A 17,345-nucleotide genomic window follows, 5' to 3' on the forward strand; every position below is an offset into this window, starting at 1 on the left:
TTTAGTAAAAAGTTTCCAACCCTTAATGCGTGAAAATTAAAATGATTGTTTGGTGGAAAAATATTTTGGTGCGATGATTATAAATAAAGTGATTGTGTTCCAACGAAACAATTTTGGTTTTAATGATTTGCAAATTAATTATGTGGAAATGATGATTTTACGAGTTTGTGTTTTGAATTGAAGAAATTGAGGGATTTCAATTTTGAGGAAAGTAAGTACTTTGCAAAGTTTTTTGATAATTATGATTTGTAATATCCTATTTATATAGAAAATTGTAACATTAAGGCTGTTATGTACAAATTTTAAACATTCTTTGACAAACTTTATAATTTTTTTAAGAATTTTCTTAAATATTCATTGGTGGGGAAAAAATTTATGAAGAAATACGGTTTTCTAGATAACAATGGTTAAACTTGAACAATTGAATTTCAAGCACTACTAGAAGAAGGTAGAATATGAATACCTATAACATATCCAAATTGCAATTCGAAGGAGTAAAGAGTATATAATCGCAGTAATTGCAGAAATTCAATTGTAATTTTAACCATTCTTATCTGGAAAACTGCTTTTCTTTAGAAATTTTCTTTCTACCAATTAATATTTGAAGTATTATAAAGTTTCACGCCAATGAAAAGTTTGTGCATAACAGTCTTGAGAAGTGAGTTCATAAAATTGAATACACAGTTCAAATGTAAGGTATACAGGGTGTCCCGTGACTCGATGGACATAGTTTAGGAGCTTATTCTCTAGACAATTTTGAGTCAAAAGTGCCTTATATACTTTTGTCTAAACTCCAATAGTTAAGGAGTTATGGGCACTATTATGTCCCTTAAGGTAATAGTTAAGAGGATTAAACTTAATAGTAAATTAATCTGGTAAGCCAAGTAATTTTTTTGTCATTGTTGTAATTTTAAGATTAATTTAATGGCTACGTTAACAAATCAAGAATGTAACGATATTCACTTTATTTACGGATATTTTGACGGAAATGCAAGAGCATCAGTGCGGGGATAGAAGAATTCTTTATGAACAAGTGTTCTAAAATATTTTTCGTCATTAAGCAGAAAAAGGAAATTTTACTAAGGTTAATGCAGAACGTCTCGTACAACAAGGCCTTTCTGACGAAGAAGATATTCTTAACATGATCGAAAATAACAATGTCTTTTTTAATTTATTGCTTTAATTTAATCGCTATGTGATTAATAATGTAGAAAACAAAGATTAAAGTCTATTTTTTAAGCACTTTGGGGTAAATGCAATAAAATTGATGAGTCCGATCTATTGATCTAGAATCTAGATACTTTTGAGTTGCCAATAAATTAACAATATTGAGGCTAATGATTCATCGACAGTTAGTAGATGCAATAGCACTTCAAATCAAACTGTTATTTTGATGTCCGGTGCTTCAACTGTTATTTTAAGTGTTAAATCATCACAAAAAGAGTGGAATCATTCTTAGGACTAGGAAAAGGCGGGTCTCATTAGTCTTCTTCACTCTTCGCCTACAAAATTGAAGATGGTTACTCCCTGCCCTTTTATAATATTTCCTGAGGGACGTTTGAAGTTAATCTGATATTTGCAGTGATCAGTTTGGATTTGAGTGATTAGTTCCACAAATAACCCATTTCTTGAAAGTTGTTACAAAGTTATATTTCTGTCATTTTTTACTCGACTGTCCCACTATCCCAGAAGAAAAATGTTGTATTTCGAGTGTATGTACCTATTTTTGGCACACTCCGTAGGATGATTAATGTAGAAATGACAATAAGCGCAACAAATATTCACAATTTTTTAATTTACCACATCCAAGGATCAAGATAAAAGATTTAAATATTGATAAAGTGCAATCGGAACCTTTCAATTATTAAAACGTGTGATAATTTACCACATTCAAGGCTCAAGATAAAAGATTTAAACATTGAATTGTCAATACTTAAATGATAAAGTGCAATCGAAGCCTTTCAAACTACTCATTTCAATTATTAAAACGTGTGAGCCTTCTACTTCGATCCCATAAGATTTGCATGCTATCATAATTTGATTTTATTGAACCCATTTTTTCAATTTTTTCTATCAATAATGTGTATTTAATTAAAAACTGCTTACAAAATTTCCAGATGTAAATGTATGTATCATCTATAAAAATACAGCGATAAACCAATAATGGACAACCATAACAACGGTGATTTCGATACATCTTTATCAAGTGTATCAAGTATTGATTCCACAATGATTATCGATAGTACATCAGAAACGAATCAAGATCAAAAAAATAATATATTCACATATTATTACACATCATCAACAGCAGCCAATCACAATCAAGATAATTTATTTATAAATACATCATCATTAACAAATCTAAATAATAAACAAAAGTTAAAAGATATAAAAAATCAATATAATAATAATGTAATAACACGTGTAACAACATCATCAAATAACAATAACGAAACATATTATAATAACATACAAAATAAACAATTAAATAACGATGCTTTTTATAATACAGATATAATAACATTAAAAACAAATGAGAAACAACAAAATAATAAATTAATAACATTACCAACAACAATAACAACAACACCATATTTTAATAATAACATTATATTTACTAATAACAATAACAATAATAAAAATAATAGTGCAATAATATATGAAAATAATAATAAATATTATCGTGGTAGTGAATTAACAATAACACGTAATAATAATAACAATAACAATAATAATAATCGTGTAAATAATAGTAGTAATAACAATAACAATAGTAGATCGATAAGTGATAGTAATAATGTTATTGTAAATTTAGATAAACATAAAAATAACAATAATAATAATAATAGTAATAACAATAATAATGAAACAACGAAATTAATAAGTTTTTCATTATTATCACCAAATAATAGCAGTCATAACAATAACAGTAATAGTGATTTATGTATAAAAAGTGATATCAGTTTTTCCGCTGAACAAGTACAATGTATGTGTGAAGCGTTACAGCAGCGTGGTGATATTGAACGTTTAGCAACATTTTTATGGAGTTTACCACCGTGTGAACTGTTACGTGGCAATGAAAGTGTTTTAAGGTAATTCGATTTTGGTTCTTCTTTGTATTGGCTGTCCACGGAGGACACACTTAGGCTATAGAACGCAGTGTGATACCATGTATGTGTTTTACCACCTTTCCGCTGATAATTTCATTTATCAGCTCCTCAATTTCAGAGGCTGAGTGCACCTCCTTCATACATATACCATGCACTACACCAGCCCATCATAACTATTAATTAAATTAATTTTATTGCGACGGCGGGAATCGAACCCGCTACCCTAAGCATACCGTTTTTCTTTGTAAATAACAGAGTTTTCATTATTTTCATTTTATAAATCATTTATCGTTCGCTTGAAGTAAAAAAGTGTTGTGCTTTGAGTAATAAAGCTTCCCGATTACATGCATTTGCAATAAATTCTTGTTGAGGAAAGAATATATGAATTGAAAGGTAGTGTGTTTGCCGCAGGAAACGGACATAAACATAACCAGTAATGGCTTACGTTATTATTCATGATAGTTTAAGCAGTGATAAACTACCGCCGTCGGTATTAAAGCTCATAGTCTCAGTACCAAATAGGCAAAACTGAAAGGCATTGCTAACCAATTTGTACGAGGGGGGGGCGTCACGCAACTTTATTTGACAGATTTAAAGATGATACACTTTGCTTAGTTGATTTGGATATGTCTTCAGTATCTTATGCCAAACGCCCTTCAGTAGCCTTCTTACGGTGACGGACGAATCGACTGTTTTATACTGCAAAAATCAGGCAAAAACAGGATCAGGATTAAGAGAAATCAGTTTTAAAATTGTAATCTGCGTTTATTAAGACACATAGCATACTCGTAGTGAGTCTCATTGAAAGAACAAGATCTCTTTTTTCAAGAAGATATTAATAGTCGCTCGCTGGTACCTTAGTTTTCATTTTACTCTGGAATATCAACGTTTATTTAACGAAGGAGAAGATTAAGGATTTAATCCCGACGGACTTGTGTGTGAAATATTATCATTTTACCGAATTGCAAAGTTGTGCTTTAGGTTTTACTTGGATCACTATACTTATTGAGATGGTATTAAGTTCTGTTTTTCTTGAGAAGATTTGGTCAGAGATTAATACTATATTTACGATAGTTGTCCCCGTTTTTTCATGACGAGCTTCCTAAAAAAAGAAAAGAAAATATCCATCGTATGATCAAACAGTTAATCGAGAATCTAATTTTGTTAATTATATACTGCGAAATTTCTTAGGAATAAATTGTTTTGAATAAAAAGATTATATTATTAATTCATAGGAAATGTTTTATAATAACATTATAATTTCTAATTAAGAAATTTTTTAACAACCATTTATTGCATTTCATTTGAAATAATTATTAAAATTCCGAAAATAATTTTTATACACAAATATAAAGTAAAGAATGTATCGGACTCATGTTCGTTGATGGCCGAAGCGAAGACGATTCAAAAAAATTGAAAAACTGGACCTCAGAAAAAAAATAAGCAAAAAAATTCAAAAAATGACGCCGGAAAAAAATTTGTTTTGACCGAATTTTAAAGGAGTCGGTCGAATAAAACATGAGACATCATGTCTACCATCTCGAAAAATGTAGTTTCAAGAAAAACGCGTTTTAAGTTTGAGAAACAATTCCCTCAGCTTCTTCTTCTGTTTTGCCTTCTTTTGAGGCATCAAAAGGCCACAGTACCGAGTGATAAGTTCGATCTTCGTTACCAGAAAATCCGCTGTATCTTCGAAGATAATTCGAATTTTGAAAAATCCATTTAAGGACATAATCTTAAGAGTCTAACCTTTAAAAATAATTGATTTCTTCTAATTTCTAGACCAGAATACTGCTTTAAAACTTTCCTTCGACAATAAAAATAGATAATAAATATTCAATGAACTTCGATCATTATGAAATTTTTTTCAGGTTTCTTTTAATTCTTTTATGAATCTGTAAAAAGCATAGCTTATTGGACAATTGAGCTACATTAATTGTATTTTTCTTAAAATAGTTAATACCCCTTCTTCGATATCCTCCTTTATCGAAAATGCTTTATCGAAAATATTATGGCCAACTAACTTTGAATTAACTGAAGAATGAAAATTTCCTACTTAAATTAGGTTTCCTTTGAAATTACTTGCATTTGCAGTAAATTGCAAATATTTAAAACTAATATTTTGTTCTCAGAAATGTTGTAGGTATTTTATTCGTGAATTTTATTAGTTCAAATTTTATGTTTACAAATATAAATGCCATACAATAATTTTTATAGCTTTTATTAAAGCCAAAAACAAAAATTGATTTTACTTACATTTAAGGATGTATGAGCATGACAACAATGTTTGATTTAAAAGCTTTTTTACTCAAGGATTGTGTGGTTTAAATTTCAGCTTAGTTATTCATGCAAATTTTTAAGAAAAAAGTCAATGAAAATCGATATTACTTACATTGCTGTTGAGGAGAAATCTAAAATAAAAGATACTTCATGAGAAAATAATCTTTTTTTTTTAGCTTTTGTTATAAAAAACTATGAAGCTTTTGCGTCGTTACATGACGTAATTTATATCAATTAATATATTTTAATACTTCGAATGTTTGAAAACGAATGTTGTGTTTGGAACCGACGGACTAAGGCACATTTTGTTTTCGAATGTTTACCATAAGTCTCATAATTTGCAATAAATTTGGAGTATAGAAGACGTTTTAAATTCGATTACTATCCCTTTGAAGAAACCGTTGACACTAGTTGAGACATATTTTTTATGAAATTTTATTGATTGAAAAACTGTTTCATGAATGGAAAAAAAGTCTGTTTTTGATGGTAAAAATACGTTAGTATGGTTCCAATACTGTTGTGGTACCTATTTTCAAATTTATATAGAAAGATATTCGAAGTTTAAAAATATTCTCGAACGCGACTACAACAAATTTGTTAAAACCACTCGAAAGCTTGTATATTTTTCTTGAAAAACAGTATAACAAATTTCCATACGAGCTTTATGTACCAGGATATTCGCTTGCCAAGCAAAATTGATGCTTCTGGATTTAAAATCCTGTATCTTTTGAAATAATCATGGCACTATATGTATGAAATTAATTTGTTGAAAAAGAATTTTTTAAATTTTTGTATGCTTTCACATTTCGCACTCTTTGAACCCTTCGTACAAAGGGACAAGAGGTAATCAAATTTTTTAGCAATATATTCCAAAACTAAAATGTACAAGTTGTCGACCATGGTAAGATTACATAGGGATTACATTTCTCATCATTTCAACCTTCCGTACAAAGCGGAAAGGGATGATACAAATTTTTGAGTAGTAGATTCCAACACTAGGAAGTACAAGTTTTCAAACGAGCTATTTCGGTTCCAAATCTGATGATTTTTACTTTAATATTTTCAATTTTGGTTCTAAATTGTTTAAAACATATATTTTATTTGGATTTAATAAATTGTTTAAATGGAGAGAGAAACCCGAATATTAAAAAAAAATAATTCATAAAACCCACAATTATAGATTTAACGCGCGTAGAATCCAAGGTTCTAACTACTATAATAACATAAATTATGTTTGCCAAATTGTAAAGGACTATATATTTGTTAAAGACCGCGTACTGTGTAAAAATAAAAATATATCAATAACTAATAATTTAATATTAAATTTTTTTTTTCAAATGTTTGATTTAGGGCACGAGCGAATGTTGCATTTCATCGGGGTGTTTATCATGAATTATATGCGATATTAGAATCACATGCATTTAGTATAAATTATCACAATGAATTACAAGCGTTATGGTTTAAGGCACATTATTCAGAAGTGGAAAAAGTACGTGGTCGACCGCTTGGTAAGTTTTCTTTATTTTATTTTTGTTCAATTACAGGGGTGTTCATTTTATATATATTTATTTCATTGTGTTTGTTGGGTAATTTTGTAATGGGGAGTGTTTATTATTTTATTATTACGAAATATTTAACTAGTAATTTCTACCCGTCGTGTGGTTTTATTCTATTCGATTTTAGGGAAATTTTCGTGCTAAAAATAAATGATCATTTTGAATACTGTTACAAAGGGAGTCTCTATTTTAACGCAATATAAATTTTGACAGGAAAAAGTAGTTTTTTAATTAAAAGTAATTTTTTTTATTAATTCATAAAGTTTTCAGTAGGGTAGACCGGGGCAAGTTGAAGAGGTTTTGGCTTTTCAGGTTGTAGCTCCTAAACAATTTATTATCTATATCCCGAGTAGAAATTTTAATCCGGGTCTGATCCAATTGGTCGAAGGTTCTATCCGGCTTGGATGTGGAAAATCTGATCAGATTCGGACAAGTTGTGTAACGCTTAAGTCGCTCCGGGCTGGTACACTTATCCGGCCCGCATCGACTCTGCTTTTACGGCCCTGATAGAGGTATTTTTATCAGTCCCAGATTGGTTCTCGACTGATCAAAAACTGATCCAATTTTTCTGAAATGACATCATGCTGAGAAGTGGTGGGCTGGATCAGATTCGGATAAGATTTGTAACACTTGAGACAGTCCGGGCCTGAAGCTGGTGCACATATCCGGCCCACATTAATTGAGCTGTTATGGCCTTGATAGGGGTACTTTAATCCATCTCAGATTGATTCTCGGGTCGGATCAGATTCATATAGATAGCCAGTCTCTTCTGTAAAATTTTTTCAAACCGGCCCCTAAAATGAGTAGTTTTCGAACTACGGACTATATAACTATAATGTATTTACAGCTTTGATCTCCCGTAGCCCGAAAACTAGCCGTTAAAAAGTTTCTGGCCGTGAGAGCTTTTGATCAGAACGAGCCAAAGAACATTTTGAAGGTGGTTTGAAAAAGTTTCACAGAATGCCATATAGGTACTATAAATATATGTGTAGCTTTGATCGCGTGAAGCTGGAAATACTCGTTAAAAAATTGTGTAACCTTGAGAGCTTTTGATTTTGAAGGCTGTATGAAAAAGTTGCACGGAAAGCTATTTTCCTTTTACAATACATTAAAATTTAGGAGTCTAGAAGTCTTTAACTTTCGAATGGATTGAAAAACGCGGCGAAAATTAAAATTAATTTAAAATGCTTAAAATTATTAATCAAATTTATCTTCAATCCTGAAAAGACAGTAAGAACAGTCGAATAGAAAATTCACCTGTTTCGACGAATTAATCTTTTATGTGGGAAGGAATGAAATATCTCTTAGACTTATTTTCAGGCATGATTTGACATAGAACCATTCGCAAAGAAATTTTAAATGATTTCATATTTTTTAGGTGCTGTAGATAAATATCGTATACGTAAAAAATATCCATTGCCAAAGACAATATGGGATGGCGAAGAGACTGTCTATTGTTTTAAGGAACGTAGTCGATCCGCATTAAAAGAATGTTATGCACGTAATCGTTATCCAACACCAGATGATAAACGTGCATTAGCAAAACGTACTGGTCTAACATTAACACAAGTATCAAATTGGTTTAAAAATCGTAGACAACGTGATCGAACACCTCAACAGCCGCCGGGTAGAACGTAAGTATTTTCATTTTAAGAGTGATTTTTGAGCACATTAGGTACCTGAATTCAAATAGTGTAACGAAGTAAGCATTGTTTTTGGAAAAAATTTGTAGCTCGTTGAAGAATTATGGACCTAGTCGTTGCCCAAAGGTGAATGTCAAAACTGAGTAATCGAGCAATTGAAAAACTACACTTTTAAGTAAAAAGTTCCGGGCAGTAGAAAATGGCGGTATAAATTGACTAACTGTAATTATTTTTTCATAATAAGGATAAAATACATATCGATATGCCTTATGAAACGGCGGAACATATAGTTAATTTAGCGAATTTATCAATTGAACGAATAGTTTTCGAAAAATTGCCTAAATTAATCCCGCGAGAAATCGCTCTTCGTATGAGTTTATTCAGAATTATCTGTATAAAAGATTTTTATTTTATAGACATATATTCCAAATGTGATTGAACGCAGGCAATGAACTGACGAACATGAAGATTACGTCACGTTAAATTCACGAAAATAATAAAAACGTTAATAACAAAAAATCCAATTATAACAAAATGAATGCTAAAATGTTTGTTCTTATTGAATAACGATTTATTTATATTTTTTTAGCAGAAAAAAACAGTGCAAATTGTAAAAGTGTAAAGATTTACGTGACTTTCAGATTTTAAATATATTGGTTACGCTTTAGTTTTGACAACATGACCTTTTTAACAACTGTATACTCAAAACAAACAAAAAGTTTCTTGGAATTTGATGCTAATTTTGGAATTTAATTAATATTAAAGATTACTTACAATAACTGGAATTATATACTATATAACGAGATCTTTAAAACACTTTAAAAGATTTTAGAAAATACAATATTTGATCGAAAACGAAATAAATACATGATTTCTAAGATTTTGAATGCAGAAGATAATTGATCTCTTGCAATATAATAAATTAATATCTATTTTCTCAGTAAAAATATTTATTAAAAAATTTTTTTTAAACTAATTACATTGACAATTTCTTGGCAGTCAAGTATTAAAAGTTGCCTATCATCACAAACTATTGCAAAAACAGTGGAGTAATCAATACAATTTTTAAAACTATTAAAATAATACAACTGAAATTAATTAACATAATACTAGAATTGAACCTTTGACTTTAAAAGAATTACATAAAGTTCTATTCGAAAATGTTTGAAAGAGCTTGGAATAAAATTTCTTAAAAGAATATATTCTTAATGTCATTGTATATTTAGAAGTAATTATTTTTGTTGATATGCAATTTTCAGTGCTTCATTGTAAAGATATTGCCACTGCATTGCTTATGTTGAAATTTAAAGTAGTTATATTGTTAAAAAAATATTTCGAATTGTTTTTTCTAAACATCAGTGAATTAGTTCTTTAAAATTATTCTGTAAAGTAAAAAATGGGTCGACTTTCGAGTTTAGTTTTTTTTCCACCGAAACATTTAAATCTAGTTGTTGAGAAATTTTTTCTGGTACAATAATGTCATAAGTAGTTAATAATTATGCAGTTATGGCAACTTTTAACGTAGAAAATATTGTGTTTTAATTGTCTTAGGTTTCGTTACCGATCACGCACGACTTTTCCGAAGCACAAATTTTTGTATTTACGCAAATTGTGCGGAAATGTTATACTATTTCGCAACGAAATTTCTTTTACAAAAAGATATCATTAAAAGCTAAAATTTGAGATAAAACCGTGTTTTCTCGTAAATTTTCGAACGGATTTGACTTTTTTCTCTATCTAGTCTCATTTTTTTTCGTTTTGTTCTAGAAGCCTCTATTTTTTTTTTATAAACCCACTAAGAAATCAGAACCAATTCAGTAATCGGAACACCGCTGGTTATTATTTCAGTTCCGATTTTAAAGACTCAATCTTACTACTCATCTAATTTATTGTGTTTTGCTTATCGAATTTCAAAAGTATATAACTTAGTTATGAGCTTCATTGTAATAATTATGTAAAATCATAATACTAAGTTCTCAAATTAGTAAAAAATAGATATCGAACAATGATAATCGAAATAAAAGTACCTACAAAAGATTTTAAATAATCTACAAACTAAAAACATTATAATTTTATTATCAAATTAAAATAAGCCATTATTTATTTTACTTTTATCGGATCAATAACATGAATAGGTACTAGAGGTATTATAGATCTAAATATGCACTATTAGATCTGAAATATCAATATCTACTAATAGATAAACAATTATTTATTGACCCGATAAAATATAGATAGATATATATTTTATATGCTAATAGATAAACATCTAGATTTCTAGTATATGATATTTTTATTTTGCAATTCGCCAACACGGCACCAATTCAAGAGTTGTCCGCTACATTCAATAAACATATCCATGTTTATAACGAAAGCTTCTTAAATCTTGAAGGTGGAAATAGTCTTTCGTTATATTTGTGCCAAAAAAAAAAATGTTTTTTTCCAACTGTCAAAGACTGGAGTCCGTCGACGTCAAAGCTCTCCTGCTGTTCGTAAACAGTTCCAAATGGTTCATGGAGTAGTGGCCGGGGATGGGCCAACCTTCTTTCGGTATCACAACGGACCCTATGGTCTAAGTGTGTCTCACCCCAGGACAACCACTCTAACCTAACCTAACCTAACTGCCAAGGAGTGGTTAAATTTTTCACGCGTATCTTGGGTGTAAATTTCTTTATTATCTCGTATCTTCCAAACGGCTCATTGGATTTCAAGTGTTGTTAGATAGGTATTTAAAAAAATAAAACCAAAATGGCGGATTTTTCGAGCGAATTAGTATCGAAATTAATAATTTACAGTTCAGTTTTTTATTTTTAACATTAAATTAATAAAATTTTATCATGAAAATTAATGTTTCCATAGAGAGTACAATTTTCTCGATATAATTTTAAACATTTATTTTTTAGTAGAAGTTCTTTATTTATTCGATTGTGAATTTACGCTACCTTCATAATTTTAAAGACCCTCAGTTCGTTTTAAAGTATATTTAACCTGTATTAACGATTGGTATTTACTAATAATATGTTAAAATTGTATTCGCAGGCACAGTTTAGAAATATACGCAGTTAAAGAACTTGCAATCAATATATTTTAATTTCAAGCGAGCGTTTTTTTGAAACTATTTCTGAGAAGTACATAATTCTTACAGAGCCCACGAAATTTGAATAACTGCGCAATTGAGAAAATTGTATCATTATAGTAACTGGCTCTAGAAATTACCTGGTCGCTTTGGTAGATAACAGAGCTGGATGAATTATTTTTTGAATCCCACTCGTTTTGGATCTAACTTTTCATCTTTTTGGTTCGTCTCTAACCTGGGTAAGTGAGAAGTGGATAAGTGAGAAAACTCTATAAATGAGAGTAATAGTCAGGAACCGTCATTTTAAGCTCCCAAAACCTCTATTAGTGAGAAGCAGAAATCTCTATAAGAGAGAGTCGTTTTTCTCTCATGGACCTCCGTAAGTGAGACTGCTATACTTATCTATACCTCTATAAGCGACAGTCGAGCTTTATTTATTTATATTATTTAGGAGACATATTTACTACATTCGTACTTGCTGTGACTTGTTATTATATATTTCTGAAACGCTTCCCATGTACCTGCATTAGCGAGAAACTCGGGTTAGTGAAAAACCTCTATAAGCGAGAATGAGATTGTGTTCCCTTGAACTCTCGCTTATCCAGGTTTGACTGTATATTGAAAAATTTCTCTTAATTTTCGTATTATTTTCACAAGTTCTAACTGAATTTACCTAGAAAATTTGAAACGGGAGTCTCAAATAACTGAATTTGATGATGACACTAAAAATATTAAAATTTTCTAAAACTGCTTACATTTCTAAACTTTGACAATGCAGTTAAAATATCATGGTAAAAAGGGCAACAAAAACACTTCTGAATACACCGCATCGCACTTAATGGTTGATGGATAGCTTGGCGTCTTCCCTGATCGAATAATAAATAATTTTATTAGTTTTAAAATTATATGACTTTAGTGATTGATTTTTTGATACAAGACAAGATATTATGAAGTTTAGTTAGTTAATTATAATTTATAAGTAGATCATAAATCAATATTTATTGATAGATATTATTATTTACAATATTAATAAATAATAAATAGGTAGTAGTTTACTTCTGGCTAATAAATATAATTTACTTTCTACTGTATAGATTTTGTTATGATCGAAAAATTGCCATAACGGAATTGCAATAAAACTAGTTTGTATTCGTAAAAATGCGAAATATTAAAATAATGTTATAATTAACAGGTCTAATAGTTTAAGTACACTCCATAAGAAGTTACTCCATTTGTAAATTATTTATGAATATTTAATTTCATTTTATTTGTAATAAGCTGAAACAATAAATTTCCATGAAAGCTTAGGTTAATAGACGTGAATAAATTATTATTTTCTTCTTGTTATCTTTTAAGGATGTATGAGCATGACAACTATGTTTGATTTAAAGGCTCAAAATTTGTTTGTAGGTAGTCTTTTACTCAAAGAATATGTGGTTAAAATTTCAGCTTAGATATCCGTGCAAATTTTTAAGAAAAAAGTCATTAAAAATCTATATAAAATACATTGGCTCTTATGGAGGAATCTCAAAAAACGACATATTTTGGAAGTTTTTGATAATTTTCATTTGGAATGAATGAAAACAAATTAAAAAAAAACTTTTTAATAGAAAGTAAACATATTAGCAATGAATTAGAAAAGAAAAAAACTAAGTGTCACCGTCCATATAAGGGATGTAAGAGCAGGGTAGATTAAGGGTTGAAATTAGTTTTATCTTATTTTCAACTTTGATGATGAATTTTGTTATAACTTCATGAATGTAGACGAAAAATAAGAATAAAATTTTTCGATATGTGTCTTGGTTTTCGAAATATCGAAAGCTAAATAATTAAACAAAATTTTAAATTTTCGATATTTTGAAAATTAAGTCAGATATCGAAAAATTGTATTCTTACTTTTCGTCTTATATCGTCAAGTAATAATATAAATTTATCATCAAAATTGAAAATATTTATTTTTAAATTTGTGCCCTCACTACCATGCTCATTCATCCTTAAATATAAAACAATGCATTTATTCAATTGATATTAAAATTTATTAAAACAGCATTTATACTAATTATATATATATTTTTTCCAACATTTTAACATTGAAATACTTCAATAAAACAATACTAACGCATACGATATTAATGAATAAATCTTGTCATAAGATTCATCATAATATGAATGACATATTTCTCTATTTTTAATTGTAAAAAAATGCAATATATATTTATATAAGAAGTAAGTTCAATACCATATTAATTATATTAAAGAAAAAAATTATAGTTCTTGCATAAAATATTGACATATCAAGGTAATTAATATAGTTCAAGTCATCTATAATGTTACTTATATAATAGTCTATCAAAGTATTAATCCTTTTAATAATCATATTACCAGAGCACACTTTATTACTTGGGTGGTTTGACAATGATGAGAAAAAGCACAAATGAGTTACTCCAGCAAAAAAACAAAGCAATCTACAAAAAGATTTAAATGAGAAAGTTGTAGAGAATATCTGAATATAAAAGCCTATCGAATGAAATAGGCTGGATTCGAATTCGTTGGCTATTCGCTGAGAAAAGAGCGAAATTGCATTGAAATATATTATTATTATTTATAATCACCATAAAATGTTACCCTGCCGAGTAGAAAAGGAGCATTTTTGGAAAAACTTTAAAAAAATGAACTTTTAATTTCATTATAGTCCAGTAAATTTATACATCAGAGCTTGCGTCAAATCCAGTAGATCAGATTTTTCGCAGATTCGTTTATGATGTTGGTCCAATAAACAGTCCTAAAAATCCAAAAAACTGAAAAGTTGCGTTTGGTGAAAAGTTGATGGTTGATCACAAACTCGGATTTTTCATTGGGCCAACATCATAAATAAATCTTCAAAAAATCAGAACTAACGGATTTACCTCAAATTTCCTAGTACTTTTTTTTGAAAATTCGCTGAGAAAATTCTAGAAAAATTTATTTCTGGCATCTGTATCTATTATAAAAAGTAAATTTTTCTAATATTTATCGAAAATCTAACAAAATTCAACTAATCAATATACTGTATATAAGATCCCCTGATATAACACTTTTTAACATTTTTCAAGGACGTTTCATTTGACCCTACCTGTAAAATTAGTTAAAATAAAACAATAAATCAATTATAATTGAATATAAAAAAATCCTTGTTAACAATTAATTGTAATTATAGAAAAAATTTTTTCATATAAATAACTCCATATTTGTTTGTTTTAATTTAATCTGAAGAATAACTTAAAAACATTTATATTTAAAAAGAAAGAATATAAGAAAAGATTATTATTTCTAGGAAGTTTGTGTCAAGATAATTATTTGTATACTTTCAAAATGATTTAGAGCTTTTTGACCTAACCTACTTTTGATTAAAAAACAATTAATTATTTTTAATTCGTAATTATGCAAATATAATTGTTTTAAATGAATCACACTTTTAATGCGAGGAATAGGGAATAATATTCATGTATTTTTTTTATATTTTAAATTCATTGTTAACACCGTTAGAACAAAGTAAAAAATAAAAATACTGCTTAAAAAATGCTGTAATTAAGTGTAAAAAAATATTTAAAATATAGTATAATTTTGAGATATTTAAACTCAGTTTTTTGGCGCTCTCTGTTGATGACGTATAAGTACGTGATCTGTCTTGTAATGTATAATTTACAGTTAAAAAAATGAATTTAAAACATAGAATTTACACTTGTTATTATTAAGTTTTCTAATAAAAAGCCGTAGAATAATATAATTTAATGAAATACCATATAAAATGTAAGTAATTAATATCATACAGTATGTTAACAAATTTGACAAGCCCGTACTATGATGTCACGTCCGTATAAAAATTTGAATTTCCGTTTTAGAAATTTTTAAATGCCCTCACTGAATTTGTACTTTTATTAATTAATTTTAAGTAATTAAAACGATATTAATTACTAAAATAATGGTTTAGTAGAAATGTCCAGTCAATAAAGTTACGAAGGAAAAATATTTGAACCAAATTTAAATTTCACGAATATTCCCGTTTTTTTGTACGTCCTTAAGTATGAGTAAAAAATTTAATGTTTGTTTATTTGTTTCAGGGATTTAATGTTACCAAATATGACTCTAGGCAATAATCCATTAGATATGTCTGCATTACAACAAGCTGCAAGTCGACTATTCGAACCAAATTCACATGTTGTCAGCTATTTACCTGATTATAATCAAATATAATTACAGATATCCTTTTTTTTTTGTTTAATAATTAATTTATTATTAATTTTGATTTGTTAATAAAAAAAATAAATAAATAATTACGGAAAAAAAAATTTTCGAAAAAATTATATATAAATAAATACGTAAGAAAAATATTAAAAATATAGTTTTTATTCTATTTTTAAGAAGATAAATACATTATAGATTATTTATATGTGGAATTAAACTTCCTGGTTCGTAAGCAATTACGCATGAACACAATTATTCGGCGTATCATAAAATATTTACAATAAATATATTATGGTATAAATCAAAAATAAATTTTTTAGGACGCATGGTTAATGATTTAAATTTATTCGGCCGATCTCAGCGGTGGATTTATTTTAAATTTTTGTCAAATACAAGAACAATAAAAAATATTTTTTAAAGGATATGCTTTTGTTATACTAAAAAGTAAAAATTTTGTAGGAGTGACTCATATATGACTATGTATTCGTAAAAGCTTGAAGTGCTTCGAACCACGCCTCTAGCTTTTACAAATAGTCATGTTTGAATGACTCTTACAAAATTATTTTCTACTTTTTAGTACCTACAATAAAATCTTATGCTTTAAAAAGCCATTTTTATTTAAATTTTTAATTTAAAACTCAAACAAAAAGTGTAAACAAAATTTCAGCTCAATCTGTAAGAGGTATTTGCTTCAAAATTGAGTCACAAGATTCCACCCGAACAAAAATAGTTACATACAAGGTTACAGGCATGCATTGCAAGTTAAATTATAGCTTGTAAAAAGGTAGAATCTTGTAGAAAAAGCATGAATTATATAGAGCTTAAATTCGAGGAATTCATCACGACGGACTGCCAATATAACCTAACCTATTTATTCCTCAGACCTTCAGGAACATTCAACACCACTAACCTCTGCATTACTAGGAAAAATGAGAAAACTAAGGTAGTTTTTCCACCGCTAAAGTACCTCAAACAGTTAGAGTGATAAAAAAATTTAAAAAATATCGTCCCTCGGGAATTTTAGGGGTCGTTGACCGCGAATCCGAGATCAAAAATCAACTTGAGATGGTTTCAATTTTTTTATAACCACACCTAGGAGTGCAAAACTTCTTTATATCGCTTTACGGAAGTTTTTGGAGTCGATGATCATGAATTCGAGGTACAGTAGCTCGGAAATCATTTCTTGGGGATTCCGACTCTGATTTAGGTGGTATTCAAAATTCAAACAATAAATAATATACAAATTAACTATATCTTTAATACATATATTATCATAAAATGTTGTAAATTAAAACATTATTTTGGCGTTTATTCAAAGAAATTTTTCATGAAATTCTTTACTACAAACACCTTTACATATTATTAACGTATTATTTACGTACATTAAAAAAATTTTATACATCTTTAAAAAAAAAATAAAAAATTACTCTGTAATTTTCTAAGAATTATAAAAATA

The 17,345-nt window shown here is 28.5% G+C and overlaps 1 protein-coding gene across 1 annotated transcript; it reads left to right on the plus strand.

Annotated features, from left to right (window-relative positions):
- Window positions 1-118: 118 nt before the first annotated feature.
- Window positions 119-15,898, plus strand: LOC123294326 (homeobox protein six1a-like). Its single transcript, XM_044875474.1, has 6 exons — window positions 119-211; window positions 2,118-2,378; window positions 2,754-3,092; window positions 6,741-6,898; window positions 8,325-8,580; window positions 15,766-15,898. The coding sequence occupies exons 2-6, from the start codon at window positions 2,164-2,166 to the stop codon at window positions 15,896-15,898; spliced, it is 1,101 nt and encodes a 366-aa protein (XP_044731409.1). The 5' UTR covers window positions 119-211; window positions 2,118-2,163.
- Window positions 15,899-17,345: the final 1,447 nt, after the last annotated feature.

The sequence above is a fragment of the Chrysoperla carnea genome, chromosome 2, assembly GCF_905475395.1.
Source record: "Chrysoperla carnea chromosome 2, inChrCarn1.1, whole genome shotgun sequence".
Taxonomy (NCBI): domain Eukaryota; kingdom Metazoa; phylum Arthropoda; class Insecta; order Neuroptera; family Chrysopidae; genus Chrysoperla; species Chrysoperla carnea.